At 45.4% G+C, this 24,498-nt stretch overlaps 1 protein-coding gene across 9 annotated transcripts in view; it reads left to right on the top strand.

Moving 5' to 3' along the window:
• LOC115093445 (actin-fragmin kinase-like) overlaps positions 1 to 24,498 on the top strand; it is a 256,956-nt gene that overhangs the window by 13,969 nt on the left and 218,489 nt on the right. For 7 of the 9 annotated variants that reach the window (XM_029605167.1, XM_029605168.1, XM_029605161.1 and 4 more), the window contains exon 2: positions 2,686 to 2,955. In XM_029605167.1, coding sequence (XP_029461027.1) covers positions 2,787 to 2,955 — 169 coding nt within the window. In that variant the 5' untranslated portion in view covers positions 2,686 to 2,786. Of the gene's footprint in view, positions 1 to 2,685; positions 2,956 to 24,498 lie in introns of those variants that run through there. The other 2 variants (XM_029605165.1, XM_029605164.1) reach the window with 1 other exon arrangement.

The raw sequence follows: 24,498 nt of genomic DNA, 5'->3' as shown, positions 1-24,498 counted from the left end.
TTGGTCTGACCCAGTATGGCATGTTCTTATGTTCTCCTTCGGGAACTCAAAATGCTCCTCCAGAACAAGTGCATTCAGAAATTGCCTTACCCACAATTTCATCAAGGTTTCTACTCACAATACTTCCTTATTCCCAAGAAGTCAGGGGGGCTGCGTTCCATCTTGGACCTATGCTCACTCAACAGACACCTTCACAAAGAGAAGTTTAAAATGACTTCTCTCAATTCCATTCTTCCCTTCCTTTTGTTACCGTCAGAAAAGAGGCCCCAGACAACTGGTCCGAAAAGAAAGACTTTTATTGCATGCAAGACACAGCTGAGAACAATGGCTCAGAAAATCTGCATGCCCCTCCCCTTCAGGAGCTGGCTTTTATACATTCCACATTTCTTATCTTTTACACATGCGTTCTACGCCTTTCTGAGCAAGCATATCCCGGCTGAGGGGCTACTGACCCCCTCCTTAGACACCCTGGAACTTTCGTGAAACTTCTCCCAAGTTCTGCAGGACAGGCTGCCGGGACTTGCAGTTCTGGAAAGGAATTCACGAGTCTATAGTAATACTGTCCTGCACATAATACATTCATTGTTCTAATCTAGGTTACAGCAGTGAAAGCTTATCAGAGAATAAGAACAGCGAAGCTAAAAATGAAAATGTGCTGACAGAGTTTCTCAATGTCCTAATTACAGCTGTATTGCAGACTGTAAGTAAACCCGTCATGAAGCAGGGAATTCTGGTACATGAAGTCCTGTTTAGCAGGAATTTCAGGTTGTCCTCTGTCAGTGTGAAGCCTTCAGCCCACTACATTCCCCCCTTTGATACTTATCATAGATAGAGATTGATAAGTATCACACCATCACATAGCAGCTGTGAGGCTGAAAGAAACAGAAACAAGAAAAGTTAGCAAATTGAGTTCTCAGGGGGCCCTAATTTCCCAAACAGTCCGGTGGTTTCTTCCCGGGTTTGAGATGGATGGGCCCTATTGGCTCCACCCCCCCTTTGTAGCCCGAACTTGTCATGTATGGGAAGATGGCCCAGGATAAAACATGAGGATGGTTAAACAGGTTCTATAGGCTCAAAAGAATACACGTACAGTGACAGGAGCTGTGTGGCTTTTTTTCGTTCAGCAATGTCCTCCATCATCCGACGAAGGCGGTTGAGCAAGAAAGGGTCCTAAAAGACAAAACAGAATTAAGCTGGCTAGGATAGCAAACAATCCACCAATCATGGAAAACCAACCACCGAATCTGTTGGCCCAGTCCCAAGCACTATTCCACTGTTGGACAGGGACGTGTGCCATCTTGACCATGCGATCAGTGATGTCTTGGAGAACCTTGCTTTGGTCATCTACCTGTAAACAACAATTGGAGAGGTTAAATGTTCCGCAAACCCTTCTTCCTGGGCCAGAGGGTAATCTCAAACCAGTCTATTCTGGTACCCTGCAGTCATAATCTTGGTATTTTGTTTTGCCCAGAGTTTAAGAGCGAAAGCGGTGTAGTTGGTGATGAGCTCCAGGACTGCCTGAAGCCTGATGATTCGATGCAATTAATGCTGCTTGGAAGGGTTCCCGAGCTGCCCTTTTTTGCTGCTTCATCTGCTCTCTGATTTCCTTGAGCAATAGGATTTGATTTCCTGGTGTGTGCTTTGCAGTGCATTACAGCCACCTTGCGAGGTAGCCAAACTGCGTCTAGTAATTCACGTACTTCTGATGCATTGTTCAATTGTTTTCCCTCTGCAGTCAAGAAACCTCGTTCCTTATATAATGCTCCAAGCACTTGAATTGTAAGGAAGGCATATTTAGAGTCTGTATAGATATTTACAGTTTTTCCTTCTGCCAACTGCAGAGCTCGAGTAAGGGCAATTAGTTCAGCTTTTTGTGCAGACGATCCTGGGGGAAGAGGTTGAGCCTCAATGATTTCATCTTCAGATACTACAGCATATCCAGCAGAACGTATCTCATGAATGATTTGGCTGCTCCCATCAGTGAATAAAGTCCAAGCTCCTTGCCAGGGTTGATCCCTCAGGTCTGGCCTACTGGAATGTATTGTAGTCATGACTTCTTCACAGTCATGGGCAACTGGTTCAGGTGCCGGCATAAGAGTGGCCGGGTTCAAGTTTTTGCTGTCTAATATTTGAATTTCAGGTGTTTCACACAGTAAAGCCTGATACTTAACAAGACGTGAATTAGTCATCCATTTTGGTCCATGAGTCTCAAGCAGTCCTTGGATAGTATGAGGAGTTGTTACTTGTAAAGTTTGTCCAAATGTTAATTTAACAGCTTCAGGTATCAATATACATGCAGCAGCAATGCTTCGAAGACAACCAGGCCATCCTTTAGCAACATTGTCCATTCCTTTTGATAAATATGCAACAGGTCGTTCCCATGATCCTAAAGTTTGAGTCAATACCCCAATGGCCATTCCTTTCTTCTCATCTATGAACAGATGAAATGGTTTTGTTATATCAGGTAACCCTAGAGCAGGAGGTGAGATCAAGGCTTCTTTCAGTTGATGTAAATTCGTTAGTTCTTGTTTTTCCCACTGCCTTGCCAATGTATGAGGATTCTGGCAGCTATTATACAATTATTTTACTTGTGTATCCTACATATTACACATGACATTCCTTGATAAGTTATCTTTTCTGATTAAATAAAAATATTAAATTATACTTTTTTTTTTTTTTTTTTAGAGACCTTTCAATGAACAAGCTCTTCCAGTATTAGCAAATTTTCTAATCTGGGCAGCTACAATGCTTGATAGCAAAGATGTACTGAGGACAGAGAGAGAGGAATGAAGGAGGAATCTGGAGCTGGAGAGTGCCTGTGGGAGCATGTACCTCTGGGAGAGCCTGCTCCATGTGATCGGTATAAACATGCCTGCTGTTTCTATGGAAGATCTGTTTATGTCCATGGAGGCCGTGAAAACAGCAGTCTGAATGATTTTTGGCGTTATAGTATCGGTAAGCATACAGTTATTTCCTTATTGCTTGAGCTTTCTGGGTATACGTCAGTTTCCTTAAAGTTGAATTTTGGTAATAAGTAAACAGGGCGTTTTCTTTTACAAAGGACTGCTGATGCCCCTGGGCATTTTAAGACATGAGCAGTACCTTGTTTTTTCATTCAACATGATATTCATAGATCTTACCCTGTAGAAGATATAACTATAGTATTACTGCACTTTTAAATCCAAGTTAAGTCAGTGTTTGTATAAAATAAACTTTGAAAAAAATGTAGAAGAAATATATTAAGAAGTATTATGCAAGTATAAGAAAAGTAACTTGATTTTAAAATGTTACATTTGTATTGGATTAAAAAAATGGGGGTTTTTGTTGAAAATATCCAGAGGCCAATATTTAAGAAAAACAAAAAACATAAGTTATTTAGCTAATTTTAGCCAGATAACTTATCAGGGATATTCATTGGATGAATGTCTTTCTGAATATCTTCAATTTAAAGTTGTAACCAAATAAATCTGAAACCTAACCGGCTATCTTTTGAATATTGCAGGTTAGGTTTCAAAGCTATCAGGCTATATTCAAAGAATGGAGCTGGCTAAGTAGCACTGATGCTATTAAAAACAATATTAAATAAAATAACGGCAGATAGTGGGTCTGCTGGCCTGAGTTCCCATCCTCCAAGCACCTCCAAACATTTAGGCCAAGTTTAAAGACGGCTTACAGGCTGGATTGATGGCCCCTCTCGAATGGTGAATAAAAATCTACTTACCTCTGGATCCTCCTTCAGCCTACTCCTAATCCTCGCATCCATCGCCAGCCTCCAAAACATGATGTGCCACTGGGACTGTGGTAGTCATACCCCTGGCAGCTTCCAGTGTTGCTCTGATGGGATCTCTGGGATTGGTACAACTGTACTGTGATCTGGAGGGTAGTGCATGAATGGGCTGGCAAGGGGTAATAAGGAGGAGTCTAAGTAAGTAGATTTTTATTCACCATGGGGGAGGGGTGCTTATCCAGCCCATATATTATGTTTAACGATCTAAATATTTGGAAAGGCTTGGCCCACTTTTCTGCCACTGGGGTAGTGGTGGCAGATTGGGCTGCAAGGCCCCTAAACTGCTTTATTATTTTTTTTACAGCATTGGTGTCATTTAACTGACTATATTCTTTGAAGATAATTTTAACCTTAACCAGCTATCTGGGAACACGTTCTCAGATAACTTTAACACTAATCATTTAGTTTTCTGAATATTTTATTTGGCCCACTCCAAATATCGGAGTTAGCCAAGTAAGTTATTTGGATAACTCAATTTCACCCTGGCATGCCCAAATACTCTTCCTACTTGTCTGGATAATTACTTATAGCTCGATCCAGTAAAGTCCGCGGGAGAGCGGACGAACGCCCGCTCTCCCGGCGCGCGCACCGGCCCCTCGCCGGTGCGCGCTATCCAGTATTTAAATGAGGCGACGCGGTGCAAACGGGGAAAAGGAGGCGCTAGGGACACTAGCGCGTCCCTAGCGCCTCCTTTTGGCCTGGAGCGGCGGCTGTCAGCGGGTTTGACAGCCGACGCTCAATTTTGCCGGCGTCGGTTCTCGAGCCCGCTGACAGCCACGGGCTCGGAAACCGGACGCCGGCAAAATTGAGCGTCCGGTTTTCGGCCCGACAGCCGCGGGCCGAATTCAAAATTTTTTTTTATTTTTTTTTTACTTTTTTTTACTTTTGGGGACCTCCGACTTAATATCGCTATGATATTAAGTCGGAGGGTGCACAGAAAAGCAGTTTTTACTGCTTTTCTGTGCACTTCCCTGGCGCCGGAAGAAATTAGCGCCGACCTTTGGGCGGCGCTAATTTCTTAGAGTAAAATGTGCGGCTTGGCTGCACATTTTACTTACTGGATCGCTAGGGAATACCTAATAGGGCCATCAACATGCATTTGCATGTTGAGGGCGCTATTAGGTGCCGCGGGCGGGCCGCGTGTTTTCCTCCCCTTACTGAATAAGGGGTAAGGGAAAACACGCGTCCAGAGCAGGGTGACAGTGCGCTCCGACGGAGCACACTTTACTGGATCGAGCTGTTAGCCAGCTAAATTTTACCCATATAAGTGTCTGTGATATTCAAATATCTGCATTTATCTGGATAAGTAAGAAGTTTTCCAGATAAATGCCTTTGAATATTGGCCCCTCAGTTAATTTCCAAAATATTCTTTAAATAGCAAGAGACTGTCAGCAAAACTCTGTAAAGAGCTCTGTGTGAAATTATCCTATTCAGAGTAAGAAGCTTTCAGCACTTACTAATTTTCCAGTTAGCATAATTTAAGATGCTTTCCCTGTTCCTTTACATTGAATAGCTACCTTCAGGTCATCTGAAATTATTACTCCTAGATGTTTCTTGTTTGACAGTTTTCCATTCTTGTTCTTCTAATTGATACGTAGCTAATGTATTGTTGCATCCCAAATGCATAATTTTTGCTTCATTGTTGAAGCGCTCTTTATCTTTTCAATTCATTTTATCTTGCATGTCTACTATGTTAAAGATTTTCTACGAGGGCCAGTATTATGGTAGTCCTCACACATGGGTGACATCATCAGATGGAGCCCTGATGTGGAAAATGTTTATGTCAAATTTTCTAGAACTTTGACTAGGTATGCTGAACATGCCCAGCATGCCCTATACCACGCATACACGTGGGGTCCCTCTAGCCTTTTCTTGTCCATGGAGCTGTAAGCATCGCGGTCTGATTGAGCTCACTTTGGATGTTTCTGGCCTAGTGGAAAACTTTTCCCATTGATAGCAGGCTGAATTAGCATGTCGATTACGGATCCACACCTCGAGTGTGTACTTTGTTTGGGCCAGTCTCATAATGTTTCATCATGCCCAAAATGTGCAGAAATGACCACTAAAGGTCGCAAAGCACGGCAAGAAAAGATGGAACATTTGTTCCACCTTCAACTATTACCTTCCACATCGACGTCCACTCAGTCGTCTCTGGCCGGAGGTTCGAAAAGGATGATCCTTAAAAAAACATAGTCTGGAGGGTTCAGGGGATCGCTCATCACCGACCCCCATCCGCGGCATCGATCAAGTCTGCATCGGGCTAGAAAAAACCTCGGAGCACCGGTCTAAACATCGACATAGACATCCTTCAATTCCGGAATCTCTATTATCCCTGGAGAAGTCGACAGCCAATTGGCCTCGCTTACAAGAAACACCAAGGCCTTCGACACCGAGGCCTTCACCTTCTATCGAGGTGCAGGACATCGAACCTCCACAGGGCCCTGTGGTAGGACCCATGACGCCCCGACCGCCACCACTTATAGCTGCTCTGCCTGCATCAGCTATTACGGAGGAACTGAGCGGATTCATCCGCCAGGCGGTGCAAGAAACGCTCCAGGAGCTTCGACTATTGATCCCGACGCCAGCACAGATGCCGGGGCCATCCCCGAAACAGGACCAACACCGATGCCAGTACCCATGCCTGAGGCTCCAGGGCAACCGGAATTCTCCATATTTAAAATGCTAATGGATAGACTCTACGCCCTCGTCGGTGCCATCCCACAGCAACCTAGCCCTACTAATCCTAGAGGAATAGGGGAAGTTCCTGGACAAAACCCTTTTGATGATTCTCAACCGGGACCTTCAGGACTCTTTAGACCATTGGTTCCATCACTTCCACTGAGGTCTTCTCCTACTTCTCCTTCAAAACAAGTGCCATACGACTCATGGGAGGAGGAAAATACTGATTCCTCATCTGAAAGCTTCATGTCTGAGCCATCTCCTCCTGAAGGAAGGAAAAAGTCTCCACCAGAAGACTTGTCTTCACTAATTTCATAAAAGATATGGCAGACACAATCCCTTTCAACCTAGTGTCTGAGCAGGATACATGGCAGCGAACTTTAGAAGTCTTACAATTCATAGATCCACCGAAAGAGGTCCTGGCCATTCCTATCCACAAAGTACTTTTGGAATTACAACACAGACTTTGGGAACATCCATGTTCCGTTCAACCAATTAATAAGAGTGGTCACTAATTATCTTGTCCAACATGTTCCTGGTTATCAAAAGTCACAGTTACCGCATCAGTCTGTAGTAGTTGAGTCTGCTCAAAACAAATCCAAAAGAGTACGACCTCATTCCTCTACTCCACCAGGAAAGTATCATCGATTCCTGGACTCTCTAGGGAGAAAGGTATTCCAAGGAGCTATGCTTACCTCCAGGATAGTGTCTTACCAACTATATATGACGCAATACCAAAGGAATCTATGGAAGCAGATGCAGGAACTTACTGACTCCCTACCTCAACAGTATCAGGATGCAGCTCAGGCTATCATACATAAAGGACTTGAAGCTGGAAAGCATAAAGTCCGGGCTACCTACGACAACTTCGAAACAGCTTCAAGGGTGGCAGCCTCAGGAATCAGTGCACGCCGCTGGGCCTGGCTAAAAGCCTCTGACCTCAGGCCTGAGGTACAGGATAAGCTGGTGGATTTGCCCTGCATAGGTGACAACCTGTTTGGGTCAAAGGTCCAGGGCGCAGTGGCTCAACTAAAAACACACAGAAACATTGCGCCAACTATCATCGGTCTCGCAAGACTCTTCCTCATCAATGTCTCGCCATCCACCAAGGAAAGAAACCAGAAAACCTTTCTGTAGGCAGAGACTGTATTATCCACTGGCATCCAGGGGTAGATCTTCTCGCCCACAGCAAAGATCTCAGCCCAGACAGCCTAGAACCGCTAGGCCTCAACTGCCACCGAAGACGGGACCGGCTGCAGGTTTTTGAGGCCATCTCCTCAATCCCAAACCGAACTTGCCTATCAATTCCAAGAGACTCTCCTCCAAAACCTTTTTCGCAAAACGAAAATCACATCATTTATCTGCAAGCAGAATTATCCACTCTTCTGAGAGCCAGAGCAATAGAACCAGTGCCCTGGACTCAGCAGGGCAGAGGATTCTACTCCCGTTATTTCCTCATTCCAAAGAAAACAGGAGGCCTACGTCCCATCCTAGACCTCAGAAATCTCGACAAATTTCTAAGGAAAGAAAAGTTCAGGATGGTTTCTCTAGGCACCATGCTTCCCCTTCTTCAAACAGGAGATTGGCTTTGTTCTCTGGATCTACAAGATGCTTACGCTCACATTCCAATATTCCCTCCTCATCGCAAGTATCTGCGTTTCCTGGTGGGTCATCAGCATTTCCAGTACAGAGTACTACCATTCGGACTTGCCTCAGCTCACAGAGTGTTCACAAAATGCCTGGCAGTAGTAGCAGCATACTTACACAAGGAAAGTGTACACATTTTCCCCTACCTAGACTGGCTCATCAGAAGTCAATCTCAACAAGGAGCTCTGGCTTCTCTCAGTCGAACGATTACTCTGCTTCACTCGATGGGGTTTCTCATCAATTGCCAAAAGTCCCATCCTCATCCTGTCTCACGTACTTCAGTTCACCAGGGCAGACTTGAACACCATCCTTTCAAGAGCTTTCCTACCCGAAGATCGGGCAGAAACACTCTCCCTATTGGCAAACTCGCTACACTCGCAGAAACAAGCAACAGCTCTTCAGTTTCTCACTTTTACTAGGCCACATGGCCTCCACAGTTCATGTCACTCCTATGGCCAGACAAGCCATGAGAATAACCCAATGGACATTAAGGTCACAATGGATACAAGCCATTCAACCACTGTCGTCTCCAATTCAAGTAACCACCAACTACGTTCTTCTCTCCTTTGGTGGATCAACAGAGACAACTTGCACAAGGGCCTACCCTTCCAATAACCAGTCCAACACATAACTTTAACTACAGATGCATCCACCTTAGGTAGGGGAGCTCACATAGGCAATCTCCAAACCCAAGGTACTTGGACAAAACTCGAAGCAACATTTCAAATCAATTTCCTTGAACTTCGAGCTATACGTTATGCTTTGCATGCATTCAAGGACTGCCTGTCTCACAAGACTGTTCTGATTCAAACAGACAATACAGTAGCCATGTGGTACCTGAACAAAACAGGGAGGTACGGGCTCGTATCTCCTTTGTCAAGAAGCAGCACAGATTTGGGACTGGGCCCTGACACATTCCATATTTATCCGGGCCACTTATCTAGCGGGCATCCACAACGTAGTTGCAGATCGCCTCAGTCGTCAGTTCCAACATCATGAATGGTCCCTGGATCCCTTAGTAGCGACCAGGATTTTTCAACGTTGGGGACAACATTGCCTCACACGAGACCCCACATGCGCCGCTTACAATTGGGCCTCAAGTGTCATTGGTCTCAATTTCTGCAACCGCTGACAACCAGGATTTCATTGATGAAAGCCATGTCCAAGGACATCCAGTGGTGGCTGCCCCCCCCCCCCCCCACTTCTTTGCATCAGACCTCTTTGCATCAGACATGAATCACAAAGTGGACAAGTTCTGCTCTCTGCACAAACACCAGCCAGCCAAGGACACCTTTGCTCGCCCTTGGAACTCAGGCCTTCTATACGCGTATCCTCCGATACCGCTCATAACCAAAACTCTAGTGAAGCTACAACAGGACAAGGGATCCATGATACTCATAGCCCCACATTGGCCTCGACAAATGTGGTTTCCCATACTTCTCGACCTCTCAATCGCAGAGCCAATTCGCCTAGGTGTGGCTCCCACTCTCATAACTCAAAACCAGGGCCGGTTGCACCATCCCAACCTTCAATCCCTATCTCTGACAGCAGGGATGTTGAAAGCTTGATCTTACAACCACTCAATCTTTCAACTAATGTCTCTCAAGTGCTTCTAGCTTCATGTAAACCTTCCACGTGGAAGAACTATTCTTCGAAATGGAAAAGATTTACTTTGTGGTGCACGCAAAAGGACATGGACCCTTTCTCCTGCCCCACACCTTCTTTGATAGACTACTTATGTCATCTTTCAGACTTTGGTCTCCAGACCTCATCTGTACGAGTACATTTAAGTGCAATCTCGGCTTATCATAACAAGATGGGAGATGCACCAATATCCATACAACCTCTTGTCAGTAGATTTATGAGAGGTTTAACTCACCTTAAACCACCAATACGGTCACCAGTCACAGAATGGGACCTTAATCTGGTGTTAACAAGGCTCATGCATTCTCCTTTTGAACCCATGAATTCCTGCGAGATTACATTTCTCACATGGAAGACTATCTTCGTTATAGCCATTACATCGGCTAGAAGGGTTAGTGAGTTACAAGCACTTGTCACGAACTCACCCTATAAAAAATTCCTACATGACAGAGTGGTTCTCCGTACACATCCAAAATTCCTCCCCAAGGTAGTTACGGAATTCCACTTGAACCAATGCATAGTTTTGCCCACATTCTTCCCAAGGCCTCACTCTCACCAAGGAGAAAGGACCTTACATACCTTGGACTGTAAACGTGCGCTAGTATATTACTTAGACCGCACTGCAGTGCACAGGAAATCCACTCAACTCTGTTTCTTTTGATCTAAACAAACCGGGTAATCCAGTGGGCAAACACACTCTCTCCAACTGGCTGGCAGATTGCATAGAATTCTGTTATGAAAAAGCAAGCCTTTTATTTATTTATTTATTTATTTATTTATTTTAAGTTTTTCTATACTGGCATTCGCAATAGATATCGCATCATGTCGGTTTACAATTAACAAGTGGATAGGTAACAAACAAGGTAAAAAACTAACATTTATCTTAATAATAATAATAATAATAGTTGTAGTAATAATAATGATAAAAACTTTAAACAAGAGAAGGTTAAGGTATGCAGTTACAATAAAACAAGGGAGTAATACAACTTGGAGCATGGAAAAGAAGCTGGGGATTAAATAGAGAGAACGTAAATGCCAGTCAATGTGCTTAAAGCATTAATGAATTGACCTTGTGAGGTAGGGATATTAATTATGCGGTAGAGATATTAATTACCATGAATAAGGCAAAGTCTGAGCGCCTAGTTAATAATGGAATAGGATCAGTTTAGTTCAGGAAAGGCTTTCAGGAATAGCCACGTTTTGAGCCTTCCTCTCCAAGGACGAGTAAAGGCGCATTCAGTAAGAGCCTTGTCAACCTCAGTAGCACACTATCGTTCAGTGCCAATTCTTGACATATGTAAAGCGGCAACATGGAGTTCTCTTCACACCTTTGCAGCTCATTACTGTTTGGATAAAGAAGGACGATAAGATTCAGCCTACGGACAATCTGTCTTAAAGAACTTGTTTCCTGTATAATCCCAACTCCTTCTACATCCACCCTGCTGTGATTTTTGGCTACCTCATTTTTACCAACAATACTTCAATGTTGCTTCTCTACAAAATGACTCAGCCTATAGCTTGATAATCACCCATATGTGAGGACTAGCATCCTGCTTGTCCTGGGGTAAAGCAAAATTGCTTACCTTGTAATAGGTGTTATCCCAGGACAGCAGGATGTAGTCCTCCCGAAATCCACCCGCCACCCCGCGGAGTAGGGTCTGATACGTTTTATTTTATTTTTCCTAAAGCTTATTGCTTCATACGAGACTGAAGGGAGACCCCTGTGGCTGAGAATATCATGGCATGCTGGGCATGCTCAATGGGCTCAGTGTGCCAGTCAAAAGTTTCTAGAAACTTTGACAAAGTTTTCCAAGATAGGACTCCGTCAGTGACATCACCCATATGTGAGGACTACATCCTGCTGTCCTGGGATAACACCTATTACAAGGTAAGCTATTTTGCTTTCACTAAGATGTACATGAAAAACTTGCGGATCTACCGTGCAAAGGAGATAATCTGTTCGGCGACAAGTTCAGGGAACTGGTGTCCCACCTTAAGGAACAGAATGTCGCTGTGCTATCCCTAACGTCACTCTCAGATTAGCACACTACCTCCAGGAGATTTTAATCCTCTTACTGGAGGATGCTGTATCACAGGCGTCAGTACCGACCATATGTACCCTACTGGTCACAACCATTTACATAGCCAAGACCGCAATCTCAGTTACAACTGTCAAGCCCAAGACCATGCCAACAAAGACAGCCAAGGCAGAGCCCGGCAGTTCTTCAGAAACCGGCTCCAAATTTTTGAAGATTGCCGAGCTCCCTCCACCACACTACATAGGTGGACGACCAACACAATTTTTCAATGCCTGGGAATTAATCATGACAGACTGTTGGGTTCTAGATATAATTCGAGAAGGTTATCACTTAAACTTGAAAAGCTTTCCTCCACTCCCTCAAGTAGCCTCTCTTTGAGTTACAACTGCCCAAGTATCATCTCTACAAGCAGAAGTCTCCGATCTATTACATCAGTAGTCCATCCAGGAGATTTATTTATTTATTTATTATTTATTTTAACACTTTTTTATACCGGCATTCGTAGGACACATCATGTCGGTTTACAGTCAACTGAGAAAGGAAATTACAATGAACAAGGGAGGGGCTAACTGGGTAATATACAAAATACAAAGGAAGAGAGAGTCAACAGCAGAATTACAACTTTTTGCATTCTAGTTAGGGTTAAGTATGCAAAGGAACTTATATACAAATTAAACGAGGCATGTACACTTGAGAAATTGGCATGTGTGGGCTTATTTACAGTATGGGGAGGCAAGTGCACATATGTATAGTTAAAAGCTAGAGGGGGGGAGAAAGTAGGGAGGGAGCAGGGGGAGAGGGGCGGGTGGGGTAAAGTGAAAAAGGGGTACAGTAAGGCACGGGTACTTTGAGGGAGGGGTTACTAGGGGGTGAGAGGGAGGGGTATTGGGGGGCTAGGATTGCAAGGGAAGGAAGCAGGGGTAGAGTGAAAGGGGTACAGTAAGGCACGGGTACTTTGAGGGAGGGGTTGCTAGGGGGTGAGAGGGAGGGGTAGGGGTATTGGGGGGCTAGGAGATACCACAACAAACAGGGGCAGGGATTTTATTTCCAATACTTCCTCATCCCAAAAAGGTCGGGCGGACTCTGCCCAATCCTGGACTTACGAGACCTCATCAAATACATTCAAAGGGAAAAATTCAAGGTGATCTCTCTCAAGTCGATTCTTCCTCTTCTACAACCAAACGACTGGATGTGCTCCATCGACCTGAAGGATGCATACTCTCATATACCATTGCACCGATCTTCCTGGCGCTACCTCTGTTTTTGGGTGCAGGGGAGGCATACCAATTCAAGGTTCTGCCCTTTGGCCTCTTCTCAGCCCCGAGAGTGTTCATGAAATGTCTAACGGTGGCTCATCTTCGATGACTGGGCATCCAAATCTTCCCGTCTGGACGACTGGCTGTTGGTAGCCTCGGATGCGGATACCTTGAATACGCACACACTGCGCATGATCAATTGTCTTCAGAGTCTAGGGTTCCTAATCAATTATGAGAAATCACACCTACAGTCTACCCAACAACTACAGTTCATTGGGACCCAGATTCATACAGTTGCGGGAAGTGTTTACTTTCCACAAGACAGTCTGCACCATCTCCTGCCTGGCACAAACTTACACAACGATTCTCACCCCTCTGTGCGTCAAGTACTCAAACTCTTGGGCCATATGGTGGCAGCCATTTACATCATGCCTCACATGAGACCCCACATGCGCCGCTTACAATTGGGCCTCAAGCATCAGTGGTCTCAATTTCTGCAACCGCTGACAACCAGGATTTCATTGATGAAAGCCATGACCAAGGACATCCAGTGGTGGCTGCCCCCTCCCCCCCCCCCCCCCCCCCCCCACGAATCTCTCCAGAGGGACACTCTTCCGATCTCCTCCACATCAACTCATACTCACGACGGATGCTTCCAGGAAAGGTTGGGGAGCCCACCTGGCTGATTTCAAGACACAGGGCCTGTGGTGCTCCGAAGAATCCAGCTGTCAAATAAACCTCCTGGAATTCTGAGTGATATGGAATGCCCTGCAAGCCTTCTCCACTTAGGTCGAAGGGAACCCCCTTATGATATACACAGACAATCAAGTTGCCATGTTTTACATAAACAAGGAAGGAGGGTCAGGTTCCTGGACACTCTGTCGGGAAGCGGTACGAATTCTCAAGTGGGCAGAGTCTGCCAACGTATTGCTCCAGGCCACTTACCTCCTGGGGCTAGACAACATCATGACGGATCACCTGAGCAGGGTTTTCCACCCACATGAATGGACCTTAAACCGGGACATAGCTCTCAACATCTTTCGACAGTGGGGCTTCACGGCAATGGATCTCTTCGCCACGGAGAGCAACCGGCAAGTTCAAAACTTCTGCTCCATTTACCCCAGCAGGAAATGCTACACTCCGGATGCCTTCCTCATCCCATGGATGGAGGGTTTGCTCTACACCTACCCTCCCATTTCCCTCATCTCCAGGACCATTCAGAAATGCATTCAGGATGTAGCAGACTTGATTCTCATAGCTCCAGCTTGGCTGAGACAACCATGGTACGCTTATCTTATCTGGGTACTTGCCAGGTTCTTATGGCCTGGATTTGCCACTGTTGGAAACAGGATGCTGGGCTTGATGGACCCTTGGTCTGACCCAGTATGTCATTTTCTTATGTTCTTATCTCATACGGCTTTCTGTGGCCCCACCCATCCCCCTAAGGACTGGCCAGACACTTCTGACTCAGGAAGGGGGGAAGCTTCTCCACCCAATGCATCTATCTCATCACCTCATGGTGTGGATATTGAAAGGACGGTATTAACGCACCTCCATCTTCCTTTGCACATAGAAGACATCCTCATTGCCTCCAGAAAGCCTTCTACCAAACACAACTACAAAGAGAAATGGCATCGCTATTCTGCATGGTGCAAATCGAGGGAGCTCGATCCATTCTTCTGCTCTCCTACCAACCTCCTGGAATACCTTCACACTCTCTACCAGACTGGACTGGCTACGACCTCTGTGAGGGTGCATATCAGTGCCATAACAGCCTTTCATCACCCTCAGAATGGACTACCCATTTCCAATCACCCACTCGTCTCCAGGTTTATGCGGGGCATGCTTCGCCTCCAACCACCAGTAGCGAGGCCATCGGTGCCCTGGGACCTTTAATCTAGTTTTAGAACAACTCATAAAGCCTCCATTTGAACCTTTAGATACCTGCCATGTGAAATATCTCACTTGGAAGGTAGTGTTTCTGGTGGCGGTCACTTCAGTTAGAAGAGTCAGCAAACTTTCAAGCCTTGGTTCACTACCCGCCTTATTTGGAATTCTACCATGACAAGGTTACCCTTTGCCCTCACCCTACCTTCCTGCCCAAGGTGGTATCTGCTTTCCATGTCAATCAAACAGTAACCTTGCCAACTTTCGTACCAAAGCCCCACCACAACAGGGAGCACCTCCTTCATACACTGGACTGTAAAAGAGCCTTAGCTTACTATATACAGAGATCTCAGACACCCTCCAGACCGTCACAGCTGCTCTTCTCCTTTAACCCAAATGCTCCTGGTCAACCGGTCTCCAAGAGAACTGCTGTCACTTCTGAGGGTGATGACATTGTTTGGTAAGTGTCTTAAGGCTGATTTAGGTGTTTTTATTTTTCAGATGTTCTGGAAACTGACATGGAGCTGCTGGATAAGGGAAAGCATGTTAGGAACTTCAGTGACATCATCACTGAAACCAATATTGCAAGTACAGACAAACTTAATGTACACACATATTTTATTGAAGTGAATTGTTACCGCACCATGATGGCACATGATTAATTGTAATCTATACCACTTACTTTATTCATTATCGTGCCTTGCTGTAAACCGTTGTGATGGTTATCTAACTTAACGACGGTATAGAAGAGCTTTTAAATAAAATAAATAAAATAAGTAGTGTTAGGGGGGGAAGGTTAGCAAGTTTAAGTAAAAGTGAGAAAAATAGAAGCTAATAAGCACAAACAGGAAATAATATTCAGGATAAAAAAAAGATACCTATATAATTAAATCCAATGAAACTTCTCAGGAAGGAATTTTAGGTTCCTCATTAAAATATACTATTTTTAAAACATAAGAAAATTGATTGGAATCACCCATCGCATCATCAACAAGGTTGCATGCGCACTGGATAATCAGGTTAGACAGAGATAGCGTATCTTAGGAGACGTATCACTGGCTTCCCTAGTTACCAGTGGGTAGGCTAGCAAAAGTGTACATAAGTTAAGCAAAGCACAGTGTAGGAATTTAAATTTCACAGAGATTTAAAAGACAACATTACACAAAAATCAATTGAAGTCAGATACTACAGGGAAAAATAAAAAGAGAAAGAATAAGCATAGTATAAGGACAAAAATAATCAGCTCTGAGGACTATTTGGCACTATGATGTCATCAAGTATTGAGAAAAGAAGACAGAAAAGAAAAAGACAGTTACAGAATCAGAGTAGTTGGTGCCTGATCATTGAGGAAGGACATTTTAAGCCAGTCCTCTCAAATCAAGGCCTAACTAATACAGATAAGTGCAGTTACAGTGGAGAACAGTGAATGTATGATTGAGGAATGATAGTAAGATACATATGAGCTAATTTCCTTGGCAATTTAAAAAAAAAATAAATTTATGCATGTTTGATTAAAATTAATTTTAAGTGACTCTGCGTTCTAAAGTCACATATTTAAGACTGTAAAAGTGTGTATGATATGCATTGGCTGTTCTGAAACAGTAGTTGTGAGTTATACTTTTTTTTTATTAGTTAGAATATATGACGTTGCAATTAAACAACAAGTGACACTTGTTATAGTATGCGGAAGATCCTGGAGCAGTGAAGGGAGTTAGTTTTGCTTCCTTTTGAGTTGTTTAAGATTAACTTTAGGAGGAAGATTTCAAGATAAAAAAAAAGAACTGGCCAGCAACAAAAAAGCAGAGACAAAGATAAAAGAAAAGCAGGAAGAAAGACAGATAAGTAACTGTTGCACTGATGAACTCTCAAATTTAAGAGTAATTTCATACTTGAGTTAATTAAAAGAATTATATAAGTAAAGTGATATATATATATATATTTTATTTATAGTTATATAGTTAGTTATATATATAATTCTTTTAATTTTATATATATATATATATAGAGAGAGAGAGAGAGAAACAAGACAATTCTTATTTATGATTGTATTTCAATAATTTGTTTTTACTTGAAATTATTTCATTGAATTTTAATGTTATAAGGAAGTAACATATTAATAGAAGTAACATATTAATAGAAATATAAATAAAAATGAGTTTGAATTGATTTGAGTTAGTTATTCCATTGATTTTTAAGCGGTAAATAGTATTTCTTGTTTAACATCTGACTACCTTGCTGCCACACGACTACACTACTCGGCCACAGGAGTCTTCTAACAGAAGTACATTTACCTGACTTACATGAGCATTGAGGGAAGCCTAAAAATCATCAGCACTGGTCCCTGTGAATGCATGGTGCCGGATGCGCAGATGCACCAGCTTTTGCCACGATGCCCCCAAAGTGACCCTGCAGCGAGGAGGGCCCATCCTGTAATGGTGCCAGGTGTCTGCGACAGTCTGACAGTCCTGTTGCCAGTCACCTATCCACCTCACGGGTCCGAAGATCTGGCCAACCCTTCTACCTCCCAGTCCGTGTTGGCATCAGTAATGTTTGAGGAAGAACTGGAGCATAGAGTCCAGCTGGTGGTGGATCGGGCACTGCAGGCATTGGGCCTGTGGCATCGATGGCACCAGAGCTGGTGCTGCCAGTCATCCCACTGCTGCTGGAGAAGCTCAACATCCCCTCACAGTGCCTCCTGTTAATAAGAAGGTGGATGGGGTCTACCTTGTCCAGAAGGCTGCTGCATTTGATAAGTATCAGCTGTCTCACCAGTTGGTGGTGGTCAGATCTGCTCTCAAGAAGCCGAGCACTCTTGGACCAATTCCTCTGCACCCATAGAGAAGGACCATAGAGCAATGGACACTTGGGAGGATGGTGTTCCAAGGCGCCATGTCCGCATCGCTGCCTACTAGCTCTATATGAGCCAGTATTTGTGGAATATCTGGAAGCAGGTGCAGGAGGTGGCTGAGAAGCTGCCTCGACAGCAAGAAACCCTTATGTTGCTGGTACACAAGGACCCGGAGTGCAGAAAACACAAGGTCTGTGTGACCTACGATGTTTTTGAGACAGCATCGAGCATCTCTGCAGCAGGAATCGGTGCTTGCAGAATGGCATGGCTGCGGGTCTCTGATCTCCGACCAGAGGTACAGGAATGACTCGCTGACATGCCATATACTGGAGAGAATCTCTTCAGAGAGGGTGAGGGATGCTGGATCACCATGAGACCCTTCAACAACTCTCCGCCAGTACTCCGGACCTGTCCTCATCCAGGAGGCCATCGAGACTGGGGCCAAGGAAGTCTCTTTCTTTTTACCGCCTCCTTGCTCCCATCAACACTATCAGGGCTCTTACGGCCATCCCAGACAGCAGAGAGCTCCCAAGCTCCAGCCAGCTCCTCGGTCAACTCCGGGGTCAGGGCTTTGACTGGGCTGCAGGGAGCATAAGCCAGTTGCCTGTACCCAGGACGATGGAACCTTCGGTCGGAGGTAGGCTGCGGTTCTTTGTGAATTAGTGGCCCAGTATAACCTCGGACTAGTGGGTTCTGTCCATCATCCACAAAGGGTACCAATTGAATATATTGGGTGTCCCACTAAAATGCCCTGCATGCCATATTGGGGGCTGGTAGCGCAGCAGAAGGTACTACTAGCAGAGCTCTCCTCCCTCTTAATGGCTAGAGCGGTCGAGCCTGTACCACCAGGGCAAAGAGGGTGGGGATTCTACTCCAGGTACTTCTGATTCCAAAGAGAACAGAGGGTCTCCATCCCATCCTAGACCTAAGGGCTTTGAACAAGTTTCTAAAAAGAGAGAAGTTAAAGATGGTTTGCTTGGACACCTTGATCCCCCCTTTTGCAAAATAGGGGCTGGCTATGCTCCCTTGACCTAAAGGATGCATACTTATATTGAGATCCTCCCCAGTCATAGGAAGTATCTCCGATTTGTGGTGGGAACACAGCACTTCCAGTATCAGGTGTTGCCGTTCGGGCTTGTATCTGCCCCATGGGTCTTCACAAAATGCCTGGCCGTGGTGACATCGCACCTCCGCAGACTGGAAGTGAATGTCTTCCCATATCTAGACAATTGGCTGTTCTAGAGAACATTTCAGGCAGGGACCGTCAGGTCCATTCAGTTGTTGGAGTCACTAGGGTTCGTTCTCAACTACCCAAAGTCCCATCTCAACCTGTCACCTCAATTGGATTTCATAGGAGCCCTGCTAGACACGGCTCAGGCCGAGGCCTTTGTGCCTCGCCAGAGGGCCGTTGCCTTGGCGACCATAGCGGCAGAGATTCAACAAAGCCAGCAGGTGTTAGCCTGGCACATGTTGAGGCTGTTGGGCCATAGGGCTACAACCATCCATGTTACTCCCTTGGCACGCTACACATGCGCAGAGCGCAATGGGCCTTGAGGTCACAGTAGCACCAGGCCAATCAAAGCCTCCAAGATTGCATCCGAGTCACCCTATCTCTCTGGGACTCATTGTCCTCGCGGGTACTTTCCAATCTGGAACAGGGGATCTCATTCGGAGTCTTCCTACTCAAATTGTCCTAACACTGATGCATCCCTGGGATGGGGAGCTCATGTAGATGGGCTCAGTACCCTGGTCTTTGGTCCGCTCAAGAACGTGCTTGTCAAATCAACTTCCTGGAGCTTCGGGCGATCAGGTGCGTGCTATGGACTTTCAGAGATCGGCTTTCCAACAAAGTTGTCCTGATCCAAACTGACAACCAGGTAGCCATGTGGTATGTCAACAAGCAGGGAGGCATGGATTGTACCTCCTGTATCAGGAAGCAGTCCAGATATGGTCATGGGCCCTGTCCCAGAGGATGGAACTCGGGGCCATGTACCTGACCAGGATAGAGAACACGGTAGCGGACAGACTGAGTTGAGCCTTCAGACCCCATGAGTGGTCCCTGGACCAGGGGATAGCGAATCAGATATTCTGTCTCTCGGGGGAGCCCGGACTTAGATCTGTTTGTGTCCCCCTGCAACAGGAAGGGTGTCTCTGTTCTGCTCCCTGTACAGGTCAGATGGCAACCCATCCTCAGCCGTCCTTGGGGCAAGGGTCTTCTGTATGCATATTCTCTGATTCCCTTAGTGGCGAAGACATTCTTGAAGCTTTGTGACGACAAAGGGACTATGATTCTCATAGCCTCTCACTGGCCGAGACAGATCTGGTTTCCACTCCTACCAGAGTTGTCCATCGGAGACTGATCAGTCTGAGGACTTCCAAGATCTCATCATGCAAGACCAAGGCAGGCTGCAGCATCCCAACCTCCAGACCCTGTTGCTCACAGCCTGGCTGTTGAGAGATTAATTCTACAGCCACTTGATCTTTCAGAAGATGTGTCTCAGGTCCTGGTGGCTTCTAGAAAGTCCTATGGACTGAAGTGGAGGTTTTCCGTGTGGTGTGAGCAGATGGCCCTAGATCCATTCTCTTGCCCCACACAAAAACTGCTTGATTACCTTCTACACCTGTCAGAAGCTGGCTTAAAAACCAACTCTATTAGAGTTCAACTTAGGGCAATTGGTGCACAACACCAAGGTGTAGATGGTGCGCCCATATCTGTATAGCCTATAGTTGTCCATTTCATTTAGGGCCTGCTTCAGTTGAAGCTTCCCCTAAGGTTCCCGCTGTGTCTTGGATCCTCAACATGGTGTTAGTTCAGCTGATGAAAGTTCATTTTGAGCTGCTGTGCACCTGTGACCTGAAGTACCTAACCTGGAAGGTCATATTTTTGGTGGCAGTCACTTCAGCGTGCAGGGTCAGCGAGTTCCAGGCCTTAATGATTTATCCACCTTATACTAAGTTTTATCACGTAGCACTCTGTTCCTGCCTAAGGTTGTGACGTATTTCCATCTTAACCAGTCATCCTGCCAATATTCTTTCCCAGGTCCCATTCGCACCAAGGCGAACGAGCACTGCATAGTTTGGACTGCAAGCGAGTTTTAGTCTTCTAGCTGGAGCGGAGAGAAGCCCATAGACAGTCCACCCAACTTTTTGTTTCTTTTGATAAGAATAGGTTGGGTGTTGCCATTGCCAAACAGACACTATCCAGTTGGCTAGTAGATTGCATCTCCGTTTGTTTTGCCCAGGTGGCACTGTATCTTAGGGGTCATGTCAAGGCTCAGTCTTCCAGAGCCTTGGCAGCATCGGTGGCCCACTTGCGAACAGTTTCCATGGAGGAGGTCTGCAAGGCTGTGACGTGGAGTTCTCTCCACACATTCACATCTCATTGTCTGGTCTAGGGATGGCTGATGCAACAGTAGGTTCAGCCGGTCTGTCCTTCGGAACCTGTTTGAGGTGTAGAACCCAACTCTCCCTGCCTAGGGCCTGTTGTTTGGGTTCAGGCTGTCTCCCCCCTTTGTTACAAACACAACCGGTTGTGTTGTGTCCCTTGGCACCTGGTTGGGTGTCTTTTGGTCCCCTTTTTGTTGGGGAGTATCCTGTAGCTAGGGATTTGCCCATGTGTGAGGACTACCATCCTGCTCGCCTTAAGAAAGCAGAATTACTTACCTATAACAGGTTTTCTTTGAGGATAGCAGGATGTTAGTCCTCATGAAACCTGCCTGCCTCTCTGCATAGTTGGGTTTCTCCTAAGTTTTATTTTAATCATAATTTTATGTTACAAGACTGAAGAGGGACCCCACATGGAGTTGTGATATAGGGCATGCTGGGCATGCTCAGTGTGCCTAGTCAAAATTCTAGTAACTTTGACATACGTTTTCCACATCGGAGCTCCATCTGATGATGTCACCTATGTGTGAGGACTAACATCCTGCTGCCCTGGAGAACACCTGTTACAGGTAAGCAACTCTGCTTTATCTCAAATGAGCATATTTTTCCCTAAAATTCTGTAATCAAATGTAACCACAACACTTATAACAACGTAAAACCACAGAGTAGGACCATTACCAAATTCCAGTAACTTTTTATAAAACCCATTGCAACTCCACCTAGGATCTAGATCTTGAAACCACGGAACAGTGACAAAATAAAATATAACAATTGTACAATTAGCAGAAACAATTGACCAGATTGAGACCCATTGCTGTTGTCGTCTGAGTGTGCTGGACGAGGGCAATAATTGAATAATATTTATATGGTTCCTGCTCCATGTAACCCTCATCTGCTGGATACTCCGCCTCGATCCCAGTCACAGAGCAAACTAACTCAGATCCTCCCTGTGATACTGTGCTCTCTGGCTTAGCAGGGAACAGATTCAGTCTGGACTCTGGCTATCCTTTTGAAGTTTTTATTAATTACAATTAAAAATTAAAACACAAGCCTGTTTACCTCAGCAGTGCTGGAAACAAAAATGTAGCCATTTACTCACACAAGTTATTTAGCTGAGTTCTTGTTTTCTCCTAGTCTTGTCTGAGGCCTCCGTTTCCCTTTGGGCCCTGGCATCTTATCCCCTTCTTCAAGGAAACACCCTGCAATCAGGGTTCCCTTGTGGTTGTCTTAAGATGGACCAGGCTAAATGCCTGGTCCTGGACTTTTAAAGAGGGTCTAATATACACTGGCTTGATCTCATACGCCAATCATTCTTCCTTGTGCCATGTCAGACAAGATGCCTGCTGAAAGATAAGGGTGTGTGTTACTGTTTACCAACTAATACCAACTAATATAATGTTTACCAACTAATACCAACTAATATAATGTAGAAAACTAATCGTTTTCTACATTATAAATTTGTTATAACATGTTGCAATGTAAACCTTGTTCAATGTAAACCGCTAAATGAAGCGATAGTTTGAGTTCCTTGTAAACCGGGGTGATATGTATTCTATACAGGAACCTCCGGTCTAGAAATACTATAAATAAATAAATAAATAAATAATACCTGTAGAATCTGAATACAATCTCAGCCACTTCAAAGCAAAGTTGGAATATAAATAAAATACACAAGTTATCAAATAACTTGGCTCCTATCCACTATTCAGCCTGCAGATTGTACAGCTATGGAGACTATTTCTTGCTTTGTCCTTGGAAATGATGACTCATATCATTCTACTTGCTGTATTTCATCATATGCATGCAAACTGCAATATCGCTAATAAAGATATTGAAAATAATTATTACTAGTAGAGAGCCTTTGGAAATATCACTGATTACTTTGCCTTCAACAGTATGGACTCTATTTACCCCCACTCTGTGTCCTGCCTCTCAGTCACTTCCATTCTTAATTTGCAACTTTTTGGCTTATTCCAATACTATCCAACTTTCTTGCCAGTCTTCTAAACACTTGGAAAAACTCTTTGGGGGAAGGGGGGTGGGCAGGAAATGTCTCATATATTGAGATGTGTTCAAAACTATGTTCGTATAACTCAGGTTTTCAGCCTGGTCTTTTTTTTCCCTCCTGCATGCTTGACTGGCCTGTGCAAGGCTTAGAGCCAGTCAGGAAAAAAAAAAATTCTCTCCTTTCCTACAGCTCAATACTGTAAAGTGCGGCCGCGGTTACCCTGCTCCTAACCTGCTTTCTACTCACTTTCCGGCCGCGTTAGCCCTTCCTGCGATACACAATCCCCTTTAACAGATTCTTACCGCCTCTTTAAATCCCTGGGTAACCCCTTCCGCACGCGGCATGTATATCAGATGTAAACGAGCGAATTAGCTATTCCCTCCCATACAGTAACGCGCGCCCCAACTATCGCTATTTTACCCTGCCATTTTGCCCCGCGTTTAACCTGCTAGCTTACCGCCTACCCCTACCCCTGCGTTAGAGGCAAGGGTTAAGGGTAGACTGCAAACTTTCCCACAAAAGAAAACCTAAAAACCTAAAATGGGTATAAATACCTTGGATGTCACTTTCCGAATCCCCCATCTCCACGTGGGCGGGCGTGCGGTCATCAAGGCGGGAGCCGGCGGGCGCACGTTCATCCAGGCGGCGGCGGTGGGAGCCGGCGGGCGCGCGTTCATCCAGGCGGATGGATGCTGGCGGCGAAAGCGGCCTCCAGCAGCCCCCGCCGGCAGTGAATGAATGCACGCCTGTGTACGCCCGTGCAATTTCGGCGCTCAAGGCGTGACGTCACGATGTTTGACGTCACGGCATGTGACGTCGGCGGTCTCTAATGCCCTGCTCCCACCACCGCCGCCTGGATGAACGCGCGCCCGCCGGCTCCTGCCGCCGCCTGGATGAACCCGCGCCTGCCAGCTCCCACCGCCGCCACCTGGATGAACGTGCGCCCACCCGCCCGCCGACTCCCGCCTCGATGACAGCACGTGCGCCCGCCGGCTCCCGTCTTGATGAACTCGCTTCCGCCAGTAAGTTTACTTTTTTTACACTTTATTCCCTTTTGTTTTAATTTTTGCCCTGCGCCTTGCTTCGGGAGAGGGGGAACCATCCACTTCCTGTACCTGTCATTTCAAATGTCAGTTGAAATGACAGGTACCAGCGCACCCAGGATACTGTATAGGCGCTGTATTAAGCGCTTATACAGTAAAATGGGTTGCGCGGGCCTAACGCTTCGCCTAACGCTTCGCAGACGCGGCTTGCATTTGCAAGCAATTTAAATAGAGTATCGAGCGGTATGTCAGCAGGACTGTGCGTGCAGCGAACGA

Source organism: Rhinatrema bivittatum, chromosome 6 (assembly GCF_901001135.1).
Source record: "Rhinatrema bivittatum chromosome 6, aRhiBiv1.1, whole genome shotgun sequence".
NCBI classification, from domain to species: Eukaryota; Metazoa; Chordata; class Amphibia; order Gymnophiona; family Rhinatrematidae; genus Rhinatrema; species Rhinatrema bivittatum.
Note: the sequence above shows the minus strand (reverse complement) of the source record. Positions and strands in the feature narration are given on the sequence as shown.